We start from the raw sequence: 18,572 nt of genomic DNA on the forward strand, positions 1-18,572 counted from the left end.
TGCCAATGACTTTTCTGCTGATTTCCTCAAATGTGATCCAGAAAAACGATCTGTAGAGGCGAATTGGAGGATGATCTCTAATTTTCTGACCAGATGTTTGAATGAACTTGTTCCGTCAAAACTGAGTAACGGAAGGCCCAGGAGACACCTTCCTTACTCGAGATATAATCAAGAGGCAGATGAGGAAACGAGTTCGCCTTTTCAAGAAAGCACGTCGCCAAGCCACCACATCTGCTTGAGCGGATTTGGCATGTCAATCTAACTGATTATTAAATATTATTATCATTATCAAATATATTTTATGTGATATAAAGACAGTGCTGTTGAACTGGCAAGAATGGATGAGGAGCAGAGAAATGTGTTTTGAAAAGTTGATCATTGCAAATAACTGTAAAATAGTGTGAAAAGAGGATTGTAAGGTTGTCTGTCTGAATTCTGTCCTTAACTATTTTGTGATAATCTAATGTAATAGTACTAATAGTACGTGTGTAACTGCAACAACAATCAAATTATAAGAATCTACACCATGCACAGTACATGCATCTCTACCTAGTTTGATTCTGGACAGCATTGTACATTCCCTCACAAGAGGCTTTGATTGTTTGTCTCCCCTCCCCCCCCCCCCTTTTTTTTTTTTTTTTTTTTTTTTTTCGAAGAGTAGCAATAACCTGGTCTGGGAAAAATTCAATGGACTTTGAGAGATACAGTATAGTATAGCCCTTGTTTTGAACATGTAGTGATGTGATGAAAATTAATGTACAAAAATTTTGAATTCTTCGTTTCACGATTTTTTTTTTCTTTTTCTTTTTTAATCAGATGGCAGATGAAGATGTTTATATCTGCTACCACGACAGCGACCAAGATTTTGCTACATTTTTAACAGGTGAGGATTCAATAGTAAAGTGGTACTACAAAATTGTTATTTCCTGATAGATCACTGCCATAAAAGATGTAGACATCCACCTGTATGCCAGTTTAGGGTAGGTATTAATAACTAGTCTTTCTAGCATTTGAATAGATGTTATATAAAAATGTGTTCTGTTTTTGTTTCATTTACTTTTTAATGGTCTTGCTGACAAGTTTTTTTTTTCCATTTCATGCTCAGTAATTTTTAATCTGCACATGGGAGATTATTGAATAGCTATCATCTTTATGCATCATTCATATGTCTTTTCTTCTTCTAGAACATTTGGAAAAGGAGGGGCTGAAAGTATGGAGACCGTATGGTGATGAATCTTCCAGCAAGGGTAAAGCGCTTGTGAAGGCCAAGGTGATTGTTACATTGTGATATTTATCCATGATACTATTGTAAGCAATATGTTTGATTCTCTTTGAGTTTTCAAGAGTGGCCAGGTGGGTAATATTAGATGACATTTAAGTTATTTGAGGTTTTCAGCCTCATCTGATTCCTTAACATTATGGGGTCCTAATGTGGCGATCATTCCTATATAATCGTATCTTTAGAGCACATGAGTGTATTTCTCACAGAGATTCCAATTCTCCTGCTTTGAGATCATTTTCTGAAAAATCTCCCACCCTCCCATGTTAGGTTGAATTTCTACCTCTCTGGCTATGTTTCTTCAGCTTTAAGATTCAGCTTTATTTATTCAGCCAAACATTTGTTCTGTCATATACAAGTACAGCTGTATGTTTAAAGATACGGCCAAGATAGCACCATGGAGCAATGATAACCCTTGTGATCTGTGCTACGTGGACATCATAATTTGTAAGCATGTTTGTACGACTCATGTCTCCAGTTTGCTGGGGGTTCCAGGCAGGAGAATCTCCCAGTCCCAGTTACATGTAAGAGATGTTTGGGGCTGGAGTTGGAGTTTTTATTGCAGATCAAATCAAATTAAGTGACTTTTATGAGTATGTAACAACTCTTAACGGTTCAACTGAGTGTGAGGTTGTTTGTTTGTTTTTGTTTTTTTCAAAGAGTATGCTTATTTCAGCTTTCAGAGCACACATGACTGAAGTCAAGTGGTTTTGAAGTCAGCTTTCAAAAGACACCTTGTATTTTTATGAAATCTATCTAATGATTATGAATTCTTTGTCGTGTCCAGGTCTGCATCGTTGCTCTCAGTGCTGACTCTCTCCAGGACAAGGAGATAGAGGATGCCATCTCGCTGGCCTACATCTCAGACAAACCTCTCTTCCCGGTGGCGCTCAAGGACTTTCCGGTCCTGGAGAAAGGTCTCACCTTCTCAATGTGAGTGTATTAACATCACTGCAGAAAGAGATGTACTCACCTATAGACCGGTGGTGTAGAGCTTTGAAATGCTTTATATTTCTCATTGTTTTGTTTTGTTTTGTTTTGTTTTGTTTTGTTTGTTTGTTTGCTTGTTTGTTTTTTTTTTGGGGGGGGAGAGGTTTAAAATCCCCTCGTAGTATGGAAGACAGTATATTCACTGGTATTAAAGCAGATGCATCGCTATATGAACATGTGAATAAATGAATAAACAAATGGTTAGATAAATGGTAAAATAAATGAATGAATAAATAAGTTTTAAAAAAATATAATTGTACTGTAGTCACCTTAAACAGGAAGCTGTTTCTAAGCATGAATTTCCTGGTATCAAAAAGGCCAGATGACTTTTGGTCAAATGAAACCTGTTTTTGGATTTCCTTTGCCATCAACCAAGCAGTATTAATTTCAGATGGCATCTTGATCTTATTGTTCCATATAAGCTTATTATTTCATCATCACCCAGTTTTGATCTGGGTGTGACCCCCAATAACGGGTGTTCCCCCCAATATCAGGTGCGCCTGGATTTACTTCACTCAAACAGCACCTGCTCTCACCCCTTCTCACCATCTAGCCCTCTTTTCTCGAACCAGTCCTCCCAATTAACTCCTCCTCCACCCGTCTCTTCCACATTTAATTTGAGCCCTCCTCGGTTTCCTGGCTCACCCCCTTTTAACTCCAGCACTTACCTGAGAACATCATTCTCATCCTTTCTCAACACATGCCCATACATACCAGTGCACTCCATTCGCCCTTGCCAGCTGCTCCACTGTTCCCTAGGCTTATATTTGTAATTTCTGTATTGTAGAGTAAGGACAAGGGATGAAGTGAGCAATCAACAAAACCACTACCATACTTTGCCTTCCCTGAATCTTCAGGAAGTTGATTTTGGCCAAGCTGAACTGGATGTTCTTCATCCCCGCGGAGGACGCAGGCGACTACCCCCTTGACTCCATGCCCACCCTGACCTCCTCCATCCAGCGCGAGATCGAGCGCGTGCTCGAGACGCGGCAGCAGCAGGCCGAGGAGGACATCGAGAGCAACATGGAGGACCAGCAGCGGAAGGGGTTCTCCCGCCGGCGGGCCTTCTACAAGCGCTGGAACAGCCGCCAGGACGCCGTGGAGACCGTGGACTTCTGGGAGGACAACTTCGGGCTGGCGACGGAGGTGACGTGGATACAGTTCCGCGAGGCGTTCATGAAGGTGTACCAGGAGCAGATCAAGGGTGTGTTTGTGTGTGTGTGCGTTTGTTGTGTGTGTGTCTCTCTCTCCCTCTTTCTATCTAACTACTTGATTATCTATCTGTGTATTTAGCTCTCTCTCTCTCTGTTTAATCTACTTTTACCTAAATACATTGTGTATCTCACTAGTGTTTGTGCCAACTTTGTGCATCACTTCGTTGGGATAGATTTAAACATACTTTAGAGCCATTTGATTGTTTGTTTTGATTGTTTTCTTTAATTTTATGGTCTGCCAATATTCTAACTTGGAAATTACATTCAACACATGAGGTGATTTGTAGCAAGGAGGTTCAAGAGAATGGAGTCACAACTGTTGTATTTCCTTTGAATTCACGTTTGATGCCGCCACTCGAAAGTATTTGAAGCATGTGGCAAACTGGATCTGCCGCGCAGATAGGAAGACAATTGACTCATGCCTCATTGCATAATCATCAGCCACTTTCTAACGAAAATAATGTCTTTGTGATGGTAATTACTTTTCGCCATCCCTACTTATAAAAGATAGTTGGTATATACTGGTAAAGACACGGGGATGCGCGAATAGAAATTGCGCAAAAAATGATGAAATGAAAATGAAAATTACTCGACTGGCAGTGCCCGGCCACTAATCTGATATATCCATTAATATATAATTATACTCGAAGATTATTCCATATCAGTTTCATTTGGAGGAATCAAGTGGAAAAGCGATAAAACCGGCTTTCCAGGAGGGTACAGTTTTAAATACTTTCACATGATACAGCTCTGATTTATACTTTTGCACATATTTCTTGAAGGGATTGACCTTTGTTTAATGAGCTTTATCATTAAGTGAGATTTCGTTTCATTTAATAGATAAACAAGCAAAATATAGCCAACATTAAGTTAACGTTCAAAATGAATCTTCAGATTTCTCAGCAAGACGGCGGCATCAAACCCCGCCACCAAAGGCACAGATGCACCTGTGGAATTCTTTTGTACATCAATAGAAAAGTGACAACTGTTTGAATAATTACAGCCAGTTGGAACTCCATCTCTTAAACCTCCTTGTTTGTAGCAAATGTCAGGGTTCCTGGAACATTCAAGTAGAATACAAATAATTTGAGGAATACTTTTATATTTAACTTCAAATGTACACAAAATTTGAGCTGACACTCGATATGTGCGATGCCGATGCATGAGTCTATCATGACAAAACTTTAAATTTGAGAGGGATTAGAGAGAATCATGTTGTTGGTAACCCACATGATTGTGTAAATCAAGCTTAGACAGCATGTTTTTAAATACTTTGAACATGGAATATTCTGTTTTGAAAGGTATTTTAAAGTTTCCCTCTACTGAGCTAGCCCCCAACATGAGAATTTATATATTTTTTGAATGTCATGCATAAGTATGAACAGATTCCATACTCTTGCATCCAAAATTTAAAACAAGCAAAGTTCACAGAAATGAATGACACCAAAGTTTCCACCGTTTCAGTATTGTTTGTTTTGTTTTGTTCTCGCAGCCCAAATGCCAGACGACAAAATCCAGTGGATCGTCAACATCTTGTACGGCGACGTGCTGGAGCTGCGCAAGGTGGTCACGCGCAAGATGTACGACGACTTCTGCGGCGACGCCTCATGGGGGCCCGACCGGTTCTTCCTGCGACTGATGGACTACGCCAAGGGCAGCATCGCCATGAGGGGGGTGTTCAACATGAAGAGCACAGTTCGGCTGGATGCCGTGCAGAACCTGGGTAAGTTGGCGTCCAAGATTATTGTTTGTTTGTGATTTAACTCTTTTTGTGCCGTGGTGCAAATCCCCTGTATGCCATTTCTTATTCTGAAATTGCAATGCAAGCCAGCTTCTGGAAAACACACCACTTTTTGCAGAAGCACTTCTGCTATGAATGCAGTACAACAGAGCTGAAGAAAAAATATGTGGTATCATAACTATATGATGGAAATGTTATAACAAAGGTCTCCTCACATGGCAACACAGTATGTGAAATTTTGAGTTTAGTCTGTGGTAACATGAAGGATTAGCCTCGAAACTTTCACAGGGCAGTGGAGATGGTGTACATTGCTGTGTTAGGCATGTCCTGAGTCAAGTAAGTGTAGGATAAGAGAGGGTCTTCCAACACAGAAGCGGACACATACATATTCAAAATAGTAATCCTGAACTTCACCATTATGCATTGGAGTTGAATAAACGCAGTTGTGAAAACAAAGCAAAGCAAAGCAAAAAAAAAAAATAAAAGTGTTCTTTATTGCTGTTTGTTTGTTTGTTTGTTTTTGTTTTTGTTTTTGTTTTGTTTTGATTTTTTTGGGGGGTTGCTATTTATGTGTGTGTGTTACATGTGTGTACTTGTTTTTTCTTTCTTCCAAGTAGTTTAAAAGTAGTTATTTTTGCATGAGTTATTTTTCGCACTCTGTCAGGTAAGATGGCAAAAAAATAAAAAATAAAAATGTACAATGGACTATGTCAGTGTATAGGCCTATTCCTTGGTTCTGTTGACTTTTGTGTTAATAAACCACTCTGGCTCCTCTTGTATTGATGTAAGTCAAAATTTGTTCTTTCATATAACAAAAACCACCACCTCATCAATGATTTTCCTTTAGGTCAATTTCGCACCGCCCCTGTCATCACTTCACTGCTCTCGCTACTCAATGACAACGATGCCAACATGAGGGCTGTCGCAGCCATCGCATTGGGAAAGACAGGTATGGTTCAGTTCAACACTTTTCCATATACAGTATGTCCCAAAAAAAATTACAACGGGGCCCTCCGCAATGATATCTTTAAAAATAGTGAATCAATCTAAATACAAATTCAGGGTATGAAACTATACCTCATTGCCCACATCTTACAGAAAACCCCACTCGATTTGCTTCAGTTGTCAAAGAGAAATACGGAATTTTGTAGAGGATGTCGGGAATCTCTTCTGTCCAAGTTCTGTCTATTATTCACACACAAGATCATCGAAATGCTAAACTCGGAAGAATCCGATTCATGACATGTTTACAACAATCCACATTTCTCTGTGACCGCTTAACCAAATCGAATGGGGATTTCTGCAAAATAGAGCTAAAATGTTATATTTTAAGACCCTGAAGTAGCGTTAAAAAAATTTAATCATATTGGGCATTATCAATGCGAAAATCTGATTGTATTTTTTGGGGGACATACTGCAGTAAGTCGCCCCAAAAATTACAACCAGATTTTCGAATTGATAACACCTAATATGATCAACCTGTCTAAGTGCTACTTCAGGGTCTTAAAATATAACATCTTAGCTCTATTTTGCAGAAAACCCCATTCAATTTGGTTAAGCAGTCACAGAGAAATGTGGATTGTTGTAAAGCATGTCATGAGTCTGATTCTTCCAATTTCAGCAATTCAATGCTCTTGTGTGTGAATAATAGACAGAATTTGGACAGAAGAGATTCCCGACATCCTCTACAAAATTCTGTATTTCTCTTTGACCACTGAAGCAAATCGAATGGGATTTTCTGTAAGATGTGGGCAATGAGTTATAGTTTCATACCCTGAATTTGTATTTGGATTGATTCACTATTTTTAAAGATATCATTGCGGACGGCCCCGTTGTAATTTTTTTGGGGACATACTGTATGGCTTGCTTCAAGACTGATTGATGCAAGACCATGTTTCTTGACATAAATCACATCATTATCGCATAGTTGAGAGTTTTGTGTCAGGCTTTTTTTTTGTCCAAAAATTATTCAGGGCTGGTGGCATATAACATGGTCAAATACTGTAAGGTTTATTTTCTTTTTCCTTTTCTGTGGTGTATTTTGTTTGCTTATATCCATATTTCATCATACTTTTCCCATACATTTCCATGAGGTTTTCATTATGACAAGGTAGACCATTTGTTCATTGAGAGTACAAACTTTTGCAGGATGCATTGTGCTTTACACAACATGTTTGGGTCTTGTAATGTGGTATAATTTATTCATTTATTCATAACAAATCAAACACTTTCTATTTCTTTGTCTATTCTTTCCTTAATTGTTACTTTCTGTATTAAATTCTTTTATGATATCATACTGTACATGTATATGCCATACATTTTGCAGTTTTTATTTTCACGAATTTCGAGATTTGAGGGCCATTTACGAATCTAACAACTTGTGAAAACAGTAAATCTGATCCAGACGTGAATGCAATGTGCAGTCATAGGCATACATTCCTTCATTCATTACTGTACTCCACGCTCGCAAAAATTTAACCACCTGTGGAATTGTCAGGGAGTTCTGATAAACACACACACAAAAATAAAATTGATTCGCTATATATAATGTATATGGCATATACACACTGTAATAGCTTAATTTGTCCTTGAGCTCTCATATGCATGTTTCTTTTTTATTGTTTTGTTGCCCATGTCAGAGGTGAAGTCCAAGCATGTGGTGTCCAAGCTGATCTCCAAGCTGACCGACGATGACCGTCTGGTGAGGGAGGCCACTTGTCTGTCGCTCGGTCATCTCAAGGCCAAGTCTGCAGTTCCCCATCTGGTCAAGAGATGGTCAGTAGTGCCAATTGTTCATTGTTTGGTATTTTGTTTTGATATGTGTGTGTGTCATTATGATGTAGATAAGTAGCATTTTTCCAATCAGTATGTACACAAAAATTCATCAATTTTCGTTTTTTTTGGTAATATTTTGGCATAGACAGAACTCTTGACGATCTGCTGAGGAAAACATGCAAAAAGATATATTACTCTTACTTCATACCAAGAACACGCTTGAAGAAAATTTTTCTTAGGAGTAGAATGAAAATTGGTGATTTTTTTGAGAGCTACTCAACACCTACTTAGCGCAGATTTGCCAATTTGTTCTACTCTCTAACATTTTTCAGTTCAGAGCTTTTTTTGTGTGTCTGATTTTTTTTCCAAATATTCACTGATCTGCTTCTATGATTTGTCTGTTTTTATACGAAGCAACATAATATTATTATGTTGTATGTTATATTAGCATAATATATTATCCCATCACTATCCTGTCTTTCTGCTTCTCTGACACGATCAGGAGGAGTGACCTAATCTCGGACGTCCGGCAGGCGGCCGAGGTGGCGCTGCAGCAGGTGGGATCGGACGAGGCAAAGGACGCCCTCCACATGACCCATCTCCTGTCCCAAGAGATGTCCAGTCTGGAGGCTGAAAACTGAAGAGGCTCTCCTCTTGCTTTGCCTTGCCCCCCCCCCCCCCAAACTGACATGATTCACAAGGGCAGATCCAAGAATTCCGTAAAGAAAATGTGCTTTTACAAAATTAAAGAGGGGCGCAAATGCCCCCTTTTTTTTTCTTTTGTTTTAACACACACACACAAAAAGAGGGGGTGCACGGCTGATGCGCTCCCTTCTGGATCTGCCGCTATTTCAGAAACTGCCGTTTAGATTCTTGCTGTGAAGGACCAATCATGGATCTCATTGGTCGTCTACTGATACCACACACACACACACACACATGCACACACACAATCAAATAGTATGACACACACAGCACAAGTGTGGTTTAGCAAATTGATTGTAGCTATGAGTGGATTATTGGTCAGTTCTATTGCTCACACACACACACACACACACACACACATGTGCAGACACAAGTATAGATACACATCAAATGTAATAGCACACACAACAAAGGAGTAGATTAATTGACAGGTACAAACATACAGTTTGTAGTAGCTTTATACAAGTTGATCATCATTCCATTCCGATTAAACATTAATAAAAATAAAAATCAAAGGTAAACACATGCACAAAACACTGGGCCAAAAGAACAGTTGGCCCGATTGTTGACTGTAACACACTGCAATCGTGCACCATAAAACCTCTGCAGTCTTATCCTGTCACGCTGCAAGTACCAAATGTTTGACTAGCACATAGCTTTGGGGTTTTACCCAAGTATCACGCATTATACATGGTATGGCATGTAACATATATGTCAGGTCTTGGGGGTCTTACAAGATATCTTGTGTGCTACAGCCTTCGATTTTAACTAGTGAATATTAACTACAGTGATGTCCTTTGTGTGCTGACGTCCACCTAACATTCAATATCCCACACTGCGTCTTGAGAATATTCTGATTTACATAGTCTGCAATCAAATATATGAGCCTTTTCCTTTGTAACTGCAGAGATAACAAACACGAATGGGAAACAAAGAATATCAATGTACTCAAAGGAGCATAAACAATGATTTTCATGGTGTATAGAAAATGTAAGATTAAAACAGGGCTCGACATTATTGGTGGCCCGATGCCCCTACAACTTGCTGTCGGACCACCGAATTTCAGAGAAAAAAAAATTATCTTTTGGTGGCCTCATTGGGAAACTATGATTTAAATTGAATTGCTAAGTTTCTTTTAAATTTGGCTAATATATTTCTTTTTTCTGGCCCTCAAAGTTTTAAATCTAAAGATTTCAGTGGACTGAAAGACCCACCAGAGAAGAAAGTTAATGTCAAGCCCCGATTTCGAAGAGTTCCCTAATCTTCTCTTTTACTTTGATACTTTTCAAGATGTATTGTACATGTATATAAAATGGCCGCAGACTGAAAACTGCCAAACAGTTTGGAGACCTTCAAGTAGTGCCTTGCACAAATCAGGACTGAAACCTATGCAAATACTGTTTGATACCAGTAAAGTTATCAAGTAACAAACTTAATTTTTCACATACACTAGGTGTATATGAGGGGCTTGCTTGGACAAGCTTCAGTGGAAAATCTGATTGTGAGCAATGTCTGAAAATTCTGTACAGATTGTCATATATTTCATTAGATGAATTGAGATCATGATTATAATTACTATGCCTAGTCATCGATTGCAATCCAGATGGATGTTAATTACCCCTCCTTCCCCCACCCTACCCCCCCCCCCTCCCAAACAAAAAGGGAACCCTGAAAGAAAGTGTCCTACAATGTATTGTAGGCTAGCTGTTTAGAGGAAGATCCTTGTCAGTTTGATTCATTAGATGCTTGTTTTATTAGTTGCAAAATACCAGTGATTTTAGCAGATATATGCTTAGTGATTATTGATACCAATACATGTATTTACATATTATCACTCCCCCCACCCCCAAACAACAACAAACAAACAAACAAACAAACAAAAACAAACATGCATCACTGTGTATTCTGAAAGCAGTCATTTGTGAACACATTTTGAGGGAAATGAGTGATAAAGCTAAACCTTAACTTGGCCTTCAAAGGAAACTACAGCAGTGCATGGCACAGATACATGTATAGGTGGGACTATGCTGGTATATTGTACATACTGTACATGTTGTAGGGCCTATAGAGTGTACCACTGTAGGTGTTGATGTGTCACGCGTGTGTATTCTTGCCCCCAATGGAGTGTCATGGTTATGTTTACTGGCACACAATAGAGAATGACCTTTACGTTTTCATGCAGTCAAAATTCATCTACTACCTGTGTCTGTTCTTCTCAGTGAATTATATTAGACGTGCAGTCTATCATAAGGTACCTCAGTGTCTTCAAAATTCGATAGTGTCTCTTTGTTCAGTGACTGGAATATCAGTGGTCAGACGAAAGGTCGAAGGGCACAAATGCACACTGTATCCTCATACATGTATATCCCTAGATTTTCAGTTATCACTCTCTCTTTCCTTGCCATCTAACATTATTATATCTATATTCAATGATTAGCATTGGTAGATTTATATTGTACAGGTCTCAAATTTAGATTGCTCTAGGGTATAGTGAGAATTACAATGTATATCTATCTATCTATCTATCTATCTATCTATCTATCTATCTATCTATCTATTTATCTATCTATCCATCTATCTATCTATCTATCTATCTGTCTGTCTGTCTGTCTATCTATCTGTCAATTTATCTTTTCTTTTTTTTTTCAGCAGTACTGAAATTTGCAATAGCTGTGCCTCTTGTGTGTAATCCTCGTACATTGTAGTGCTCAGGGATGGAAGACCTGAATAGAATAATAGAAGTGAGGATTATCCGTTCTATGTTCTTTCGAAGTTTCAGCTTTGCAGTGCAAGTTTATGCGCATTTATATGATACCAGTGAAATTTGTACCATTTTGAAATTAAGAATCTAAAGAGTTGATATAAAAGTGCCAATCATGGGAGATTGTTGTGGAGAGATTTCTAAAGCTCTTTCTCAGGTTTGACCATCATTATGTTTTTCTGCTATTTTTGTTTTAAATGGATTTGTGTTTGGTAACTCGTCATTCCATTGCAGTAGACTTGCTAGTCACGTTTCTTGTCCTAAAGTTGATAGAAAGCAGCTCAGGTGTTATTAAGTGTATGTGTATGCTCATATTATTAATCCATCACCATGTTTCCGGACAACAAGCAACAAGCAACAGCTACCACAACAGCAACCACAACAACAACAACAAACACAACAACAAACACACTTTACAAGGTGTTATAATGATAGCCACTTTTGCTGTAATGGCCAGTACCATGTTGATAATGACGGGAATCTTGCTTCCTGATTGGCTGTTGCTAAAAGATGTTACCATTCTACAGCAAGAATTGCTGACATAGCAATGAAACAACTACATACAATATGTATTCAATGTACTAGTACATTATCACCATAAACTACCGAGGAAGCCAGGTCTTTGAGGTGCTATCAATATACCAGAAAAATACATACCATTATGTGACTTCCAAGGTCAGACATGATATTCCTAAATCTGAAATTTAATCCCCCTCTCCCACCCCCCCCCCAAAAAAAAAAAGAAAATTGGCAATCTAGCTGTAAATGGAAAGCAAGTGTAGAAAACAAGTATATGTAGTACAGTACTACAGTTGATGACAATAGCATTTATTCATGATGAGTTTGTAGATCTATATATTGTAGTGCAATATTTCACATTTTGGTTTGTATGATACATGTATATACAGTATGTGCATAATATGTGTGGGAGTTGTTTACTGTACGAGCTGATTTTTTTTTGCGTACAGATATTTTTACGAAATGCTACTTGGAGGACATTTGCGTGTATTGTTGATTTTGCGGTTGCGAGGGTCTTACAGAACTTGAACTCTCACGCGCGTTTTTGTTTTCGCGCGTTGTTATCTTCGCGGTTCAAAGATGATTCGCAAAATTTGCGAAAATAAAACCACCTTGAAAATTTCAGCTCGTACAGTGTTAGCTTGTATTTATAGGCAGTGCTTTATTAATTACCAAAGGATCCTGTGAGTCTAATATTCATTTGCATGGTACTGAAGTATTTATATACTTACTTCAAGAATGTTAATTTGTTTTAAAGCATTGTCCAAATGCAAGGATATGTTGTACCACAAAGCATTGAAGGAAATGTGTGGTGGGTTCTTTTCTTTTTTTTTCTTTGTTTACATTACATGATAAGGCTTGAGGATTGTTGATTCATGTGAATCTATGTATTATAGAAAGAAAATGATAAATTTATTTTTTCCCTATGCCAGGTAATGAATAAATTGAAAGAAAACACAATGTTATAATATTACTTGAATCATTTTTTGAGAAATCTTTGTGTAGATACATGTATGGATGCAGATCCGAGTGTGTCAGACTTTCAGTGGATTTGGGTGCCACTGGAATATGTAGAATCAATATCATACAATGGTCATACTAAACAGCTTACAAGCCCCAAACATAAACATTCCCTTTGACTGTCCAATTTTGCAGCATTCCAAAACATGCAAAAATATGTGACTATTAATGTTTATTGCAACCTCATAGCTCAGGACATGAGCACCTAGTCTTGCCTACTGTCTGGCAAGCTGTCATTAGTACAAGTACCAGTCATGAGTATACTAATGCTCAGTGAAAAGTAAAATCAAGCCTTTAGGCAAACTGCAAGCTGCTCTCATGTGATATTGGACTTCAGCGCATAATAAGAGGCCATTATAATAATAATAACAACAACCATAACAATAATAATAATAATAATAATAATAATAATAATAATAATAATAATAATAATAATAATAATAATAATAATAATAATAATAATAGGGCAATTCCACGGTAACTGACGTTACGCGTAAGGATTTTCATGAAATTGTTTATGTTGTAGTTTTGTGAATGAAAGCACCTGGGGCTTGTAATTAGCATTGATGAATGAGTTCATGAGAATGAAGAAATGGGTGAAAAGTTTTTCTCTCAAACTGCATTTCTTATCACATAGCAAGTGAAAATGTGTTGGTAACTGACGTTACGGAAAAAGGACAGGGGAAATTATGGTGTTGATTTAAATGGAAATATCTCATGTCCCTGACTTCTAAACTTTATGTGCTTTATATGGCAATATACTTAGGTTCTTAGGAACAGGTGTGCAAAATAATGTGCACTTTAGATATTTCCTTTTAGCACCATGCCAATTTCAGTGAAGGCATGACGGTAACTGACGTTACGTAACTGACGTTACGCTTACATTTGCCATAGGGTTTACACATGGAAAATCATGATTAGGAATAGTTTTGTGATATTTTATAATTCTGACCTTTCAGAGTGATTTGTTTGATATAGAATCATACCTTGGTTCATCAATTACAAATACCCAAATGAAATGAAACATTAGTCCATTTTCTTTGTGTTTAATGAAAACTTAAAGGGAAACATGTCAGTAACTGACGTTACGTAACTGACGTTACACATACTTTTGCTATGGGGTTTACAAAGAATTAACTTATTTAACAGGTTATTATACTGCTGCAGTATACCAGTAACAATCCCAGGCATTTACTTAGCAACAAATTAAAACAAAATCTAAAGACACAAATGGGATGGGGCCCTTAGAGGGCAAGCTCCCCCCCCCCCCCATGCAATAGCACAGTTGAGCAAAAATAATGTAAATGCACCAGAGGATATTTCTTGACATTTGTCTTAAGATTGAATGCTTATTCAACAGTTATGATTACACAGAGCCATTTAGATTCAGCAGTTCCAAGTATGAATATTGACATAACTAAGGGGTTTTTTTTTTTTATCTTTTTATTTTTTAAATGAACAGGAAAGTTTCTATCTAGAGTACCCCACCCATAATGCCCTGCAGTACTACACAAAACCCAGATATTTTTGTGTGTGAAAAAAAAAATATCTTTCAGGTCATGGGGAAAAAACACATACAAATAAAAATATTCATATGAAATCCACTGTGATATATTCTTTCTTCTTTTCTTTATTTTACTCCTTCTCCCTCAAAGCAAATAACAAAATGATCTCCATCATTAATAATGATTTAAATGAATAATGTTACACTTATGATATTTTTTCTGTGAAGAAGAAACATGCTTTTTTGGTAAAAAGGGCATTTGCTTATTCCTTGCTTGAAGGAATGTAATTGCTTTTCTTTTCCTTTTCACTGGTATATCAAGGCTCGCAAATACATCCCAGATACCAAGAAATAGGACTTTGCAACGAAAGAATTCTAAGATCAATATAAATGAATCTTCCTGTTCATAATTATTATGTATTACAAAAATGTCCCTACATGAATGAAATAAAGTAATCAACAAATTTGAACAGTTTTTTATTTTACCCTAGAATCACCTCTCACTTTGAGCAACATTATTGTTAAACGTTGAGCAACATCAGTGGTAGTTTCAAACAGTAATGACAGTACATGCCTTATGTCAGGCCTGCTTACATTGTATGTACCATTTCAAGATGTGCCATATTAACTAAACCAAATATTTAAGCACAAGCGAAGAAATATATCTCTTCCTGCATTTGCCTTGAGGTAGAAACTTCACTAAGCTTCCAGAAAAAAAGAAAAATGCTAGCAAAAGTAGTCATTAGTAAAGATTATAAAACTGTTGGTATACAGCTGTACACAAGCTTTTTAATAGAAAAAGGTGGTTACCATGCAACCACATCATTGATTAGGCCTACAAATTTGGTAGCTTTATCATCCCGTAGGACTGTGAATGTACTGTATAGTAATTTGAGTGCATTATATATTGCATGTGGTAAACCTAAACTTCCAGATGATTTAACCTTAAACTTGTGCTGAACCGAAAATCAAAAGCTCAAGCCCCCTCCACCAAAACAAATGTGATAAATAAATAAATAAGATAAAATGAAAAAAAAAATGTATCCATGGACATACAGTGTACCATGGTGATGACATCATTCCCTATCAAAGGGATTGCTGCTCTTTGTTGATAACCTTTGACTTCCCAGATGTAATGAAATGGCCTAAAGTCAAAAAATTAGCCTAAGTTATAATTACTGTCATGGTAACTGACGTTACATACTGGTATATGACATTTCGGTAACTGACGTTACACATTTTGATGTGTTCATTTGACTCTCCAGTATGCCAAGTATCCTTATTTTCTGGTATTGAAAGGAAGGCATATGGGCATACATTAGAAATCCTAAGTTACATCATGCAGCTCACTTTCTTTGATGAATAAAGTTAAAAATTCCTTGTTTTTGGTAACTGACGTTACATCCATTATTGTCAAACTAATTAAAAGTTTTTATAAAATTCTTTAAAGCAACCAGCTTTTTCTTTCTATCATGTGGTAAAAGACTTGTCTGGTAACTGCAAACATATAAAAGATTGTTGTTTAGAGTACTAGTAAAGTGGATATACAGAGGGTAAATTATGTGACAATACACTCTTTCTTACCATTGAGTTATAGGCATATTTTGGCAGCCATTTTGAAAATCAAAATGGCCGCTTTTATTGAAAAACATAATGATTCTTAAAACTTCAACTCAAGTACTGTCTGAAAATGTATGGTGTTTGAAACAAATATCATTTTGAATTTTCGGCATCTGTGTCCTACATACCGTGGAATTGCCCAATAATGATAATGATAATAATAATAATAATAATAATAATAATAATGATAATGATAATAATAATAATAATAATGATGATGATGATGATGATAATAATAATGAAAATAATAAAAATAATTAATAATAATAATAATAATAATAATAATAACAATATAATAATAATAATAATAATAATAATAATAATAATAATAATTATTATTATTATTATTATTATTATTATCATTATTATTATTATTGTATTGCAGCTGTCAGCCCATCGTTTGATTAGGATTCAAGTCACCATTTTATAGAGAGAAATTTGCCACACCTAGACTTCCCTACCTTTCTCACTGAAAGATAGGATTGGTTTGGCTTATTTATATTCTTTCTTTTCTCCAAATTCAGAAGGGTTAGGAGGTCATCACACCCAATTACTTGACTGGTGCACATAGCAAGAGTTAAAAATAAAAGACAAACAAGCAAACAGGATCTGAAATTAAAGTATAACGTGTACTAAACAGAAGCTTTCAGAAAATTCAAACAAGCTCAACACAAGCGTGACACAGTGACACAGTTTTCTTTAATTTTTATAAGGAAATGTGAAAGTCAACATTGACACAAATAAGCACATTCATGTCTGAAGTCATCCGTTCATGTCTACTATGAATATCATAAATACAAAGACATGTTGACTGCTTTTTATATGTATTTACTTCCATTTGATACAACAGTGCAAGATTTGGATTTTATTTCTCTTTTAGTGGTGAATTCGCACTTGACATAGGCCATTGATTTGATTGTCTGGCTCGCAGAAATTGGTGACAACTACAAGTTGTATAATAGAAAATCTCTTTTTCTTCCATGATATTCATGTACATGTATAAAAGAAAATATGACAAGGAGAGAAATATGGTGTAAACTTCAATCTGAAACTGAATGCTTTGTAGTAGGATCGGTGTTAGGTATCAGACACACATATCTTTATTGCACAACAAACCAAGTAATTTGTAATAAGTAGGCATACAGGTAGGACTTTCTTCACTTTTTGTCTCCCTCTACAAATTAATTATTTGTTAAGATCGCAACTGCTGATCTTTAAAAATATTTACAGATCAGCAGTTGCGATCTTAACAAATTTAATTTGTAGAGGGAGACAAACTGAACATTCACCCCTCTGAATAATATCTTTCTTTCATTTATAGGCATACAGTCAACCTATTTTTCACATACTATTCACAGGAGGGAAGTCACAAAGAGACAAAATTGAGTGGAGATGATTTGCTTTGATATAATTTTGACATTGTGTGCTCCCCATTATTCTTGTCGAGTATTGGGCACTAACTGCCATATACATGTAGGCTAAAAAATAAATATTGGTGCAGCTAGCACACAGAGAAAAGTATAATAACAGGATATTGGAAATTGGAAATGAGAAAAGTATATCGGTAACAGGATATTGATCCCTCCTGTATCCTAGAAATCAACTTTCAGCCTGTAAAGGTCAATCAGTTGCAAAGAGCAGACCTTTGACATATGAACTGTTACAACAAGACTTGAACTGTGGTCTACCATGACTCATATACATGTACCATGACAAAGGTGCTTCCGACGGGGAATGGAGTTGTAAAGAGGGGGACACAACACTTGCTCCTGCGACAATTGTTCCGGTCTTATTTTCTCCAAAGACTTAGGGTTAGGGCTGTGATAGGGTTTTAGTTTTAATTTGATGTGAGGACTAGGACTAGGGTTAGGGTTACACTTGTACGTATATTTGTGGGTAGAACTTATGATCAGCTTTTATAGCATGCAGATAATTCATTGGAGCAAGTGTCGCAAGGGAAAATGTCAAGGAACCTGTAAAAAGTCCCGTGGATCATAAGGATCGAAAGATGGCTCACGAGTAGAATGTAGAGGAGCTTTACTCCCTACTTCAGAGCCATCATCATATATAAATTGGAATTTATGATCTGAACAGTTTTTGCAGGCAAGGCAAAACTGTTGGACCTTCAATGACCATGTGGCCTCATGTTACAACAGAGGATTCATGCAATTCTTGCATATCCTTCATGCTGTAAACCCAGTGGAAAAAGATGGAGAATAGGGAAGGCTTAAAAAGTTCAGTATTTTTTATAGAACATGTGATGAATGCATGCAAGGACCTTTTTCAACCTGGCTAACAAGTCTGTGTCGATTAAAGGATGGTCCCATCAAAAGGACGATCAAATCTTTCAGTTGTCACTCTGACAGCAACTGCTACTGAGGAAGTCCCCCTTCAAGTTGCCTGTGGACTCTGACACAGTAGTGGAGTCCCCAGACAAACTCGAA

General features: G+C 36.8%; 1 protein-coding gene across 1 annotated transcript; it reads left to right on the forward strand.

Annotated features, from left to right (window-relative positions):
- The first annotated feature begins 816 nt into the window (after window positions 1-816).
- Window positions 817-8,640, forward strand: LOC140227227 (uncharacterized). The gene is made up of 8 exons (XM_072307654.1): window positions 817-883; window positions 1,185-1,270; window positions 2,067-2,212; window positions 3,127-3,473; window positions 4,976-5,206; window positions 6,072-6,173; window positions 7,864-7,999; window positions 8,502-8,640. The coding sequence occupies exons 1-8, from the start codon at window positions 817-819 to the stop codon at window positions 8,638-8,640; spliced, it is 1,254 nt and encodes a 417-aa protein (XP_072163755.1).
- The last annotated feature ends 9,932 nt before the right edge of the window (window positions 8,641-18,572 follow it).

Source organism: Diadema setosum, chromosome 4 (assembly GCF_964275005.1).
Source record: "Diadema setosum chromosome 4, eeDiaSeto1, whole genome shotgun sequence".
Taxonomy (NCBI): Eukaryota; Metazoa; Echinodermata; class Echinoidea; order Diadematoida; family Diadematidae; genus Diadema; species Diadema setosum.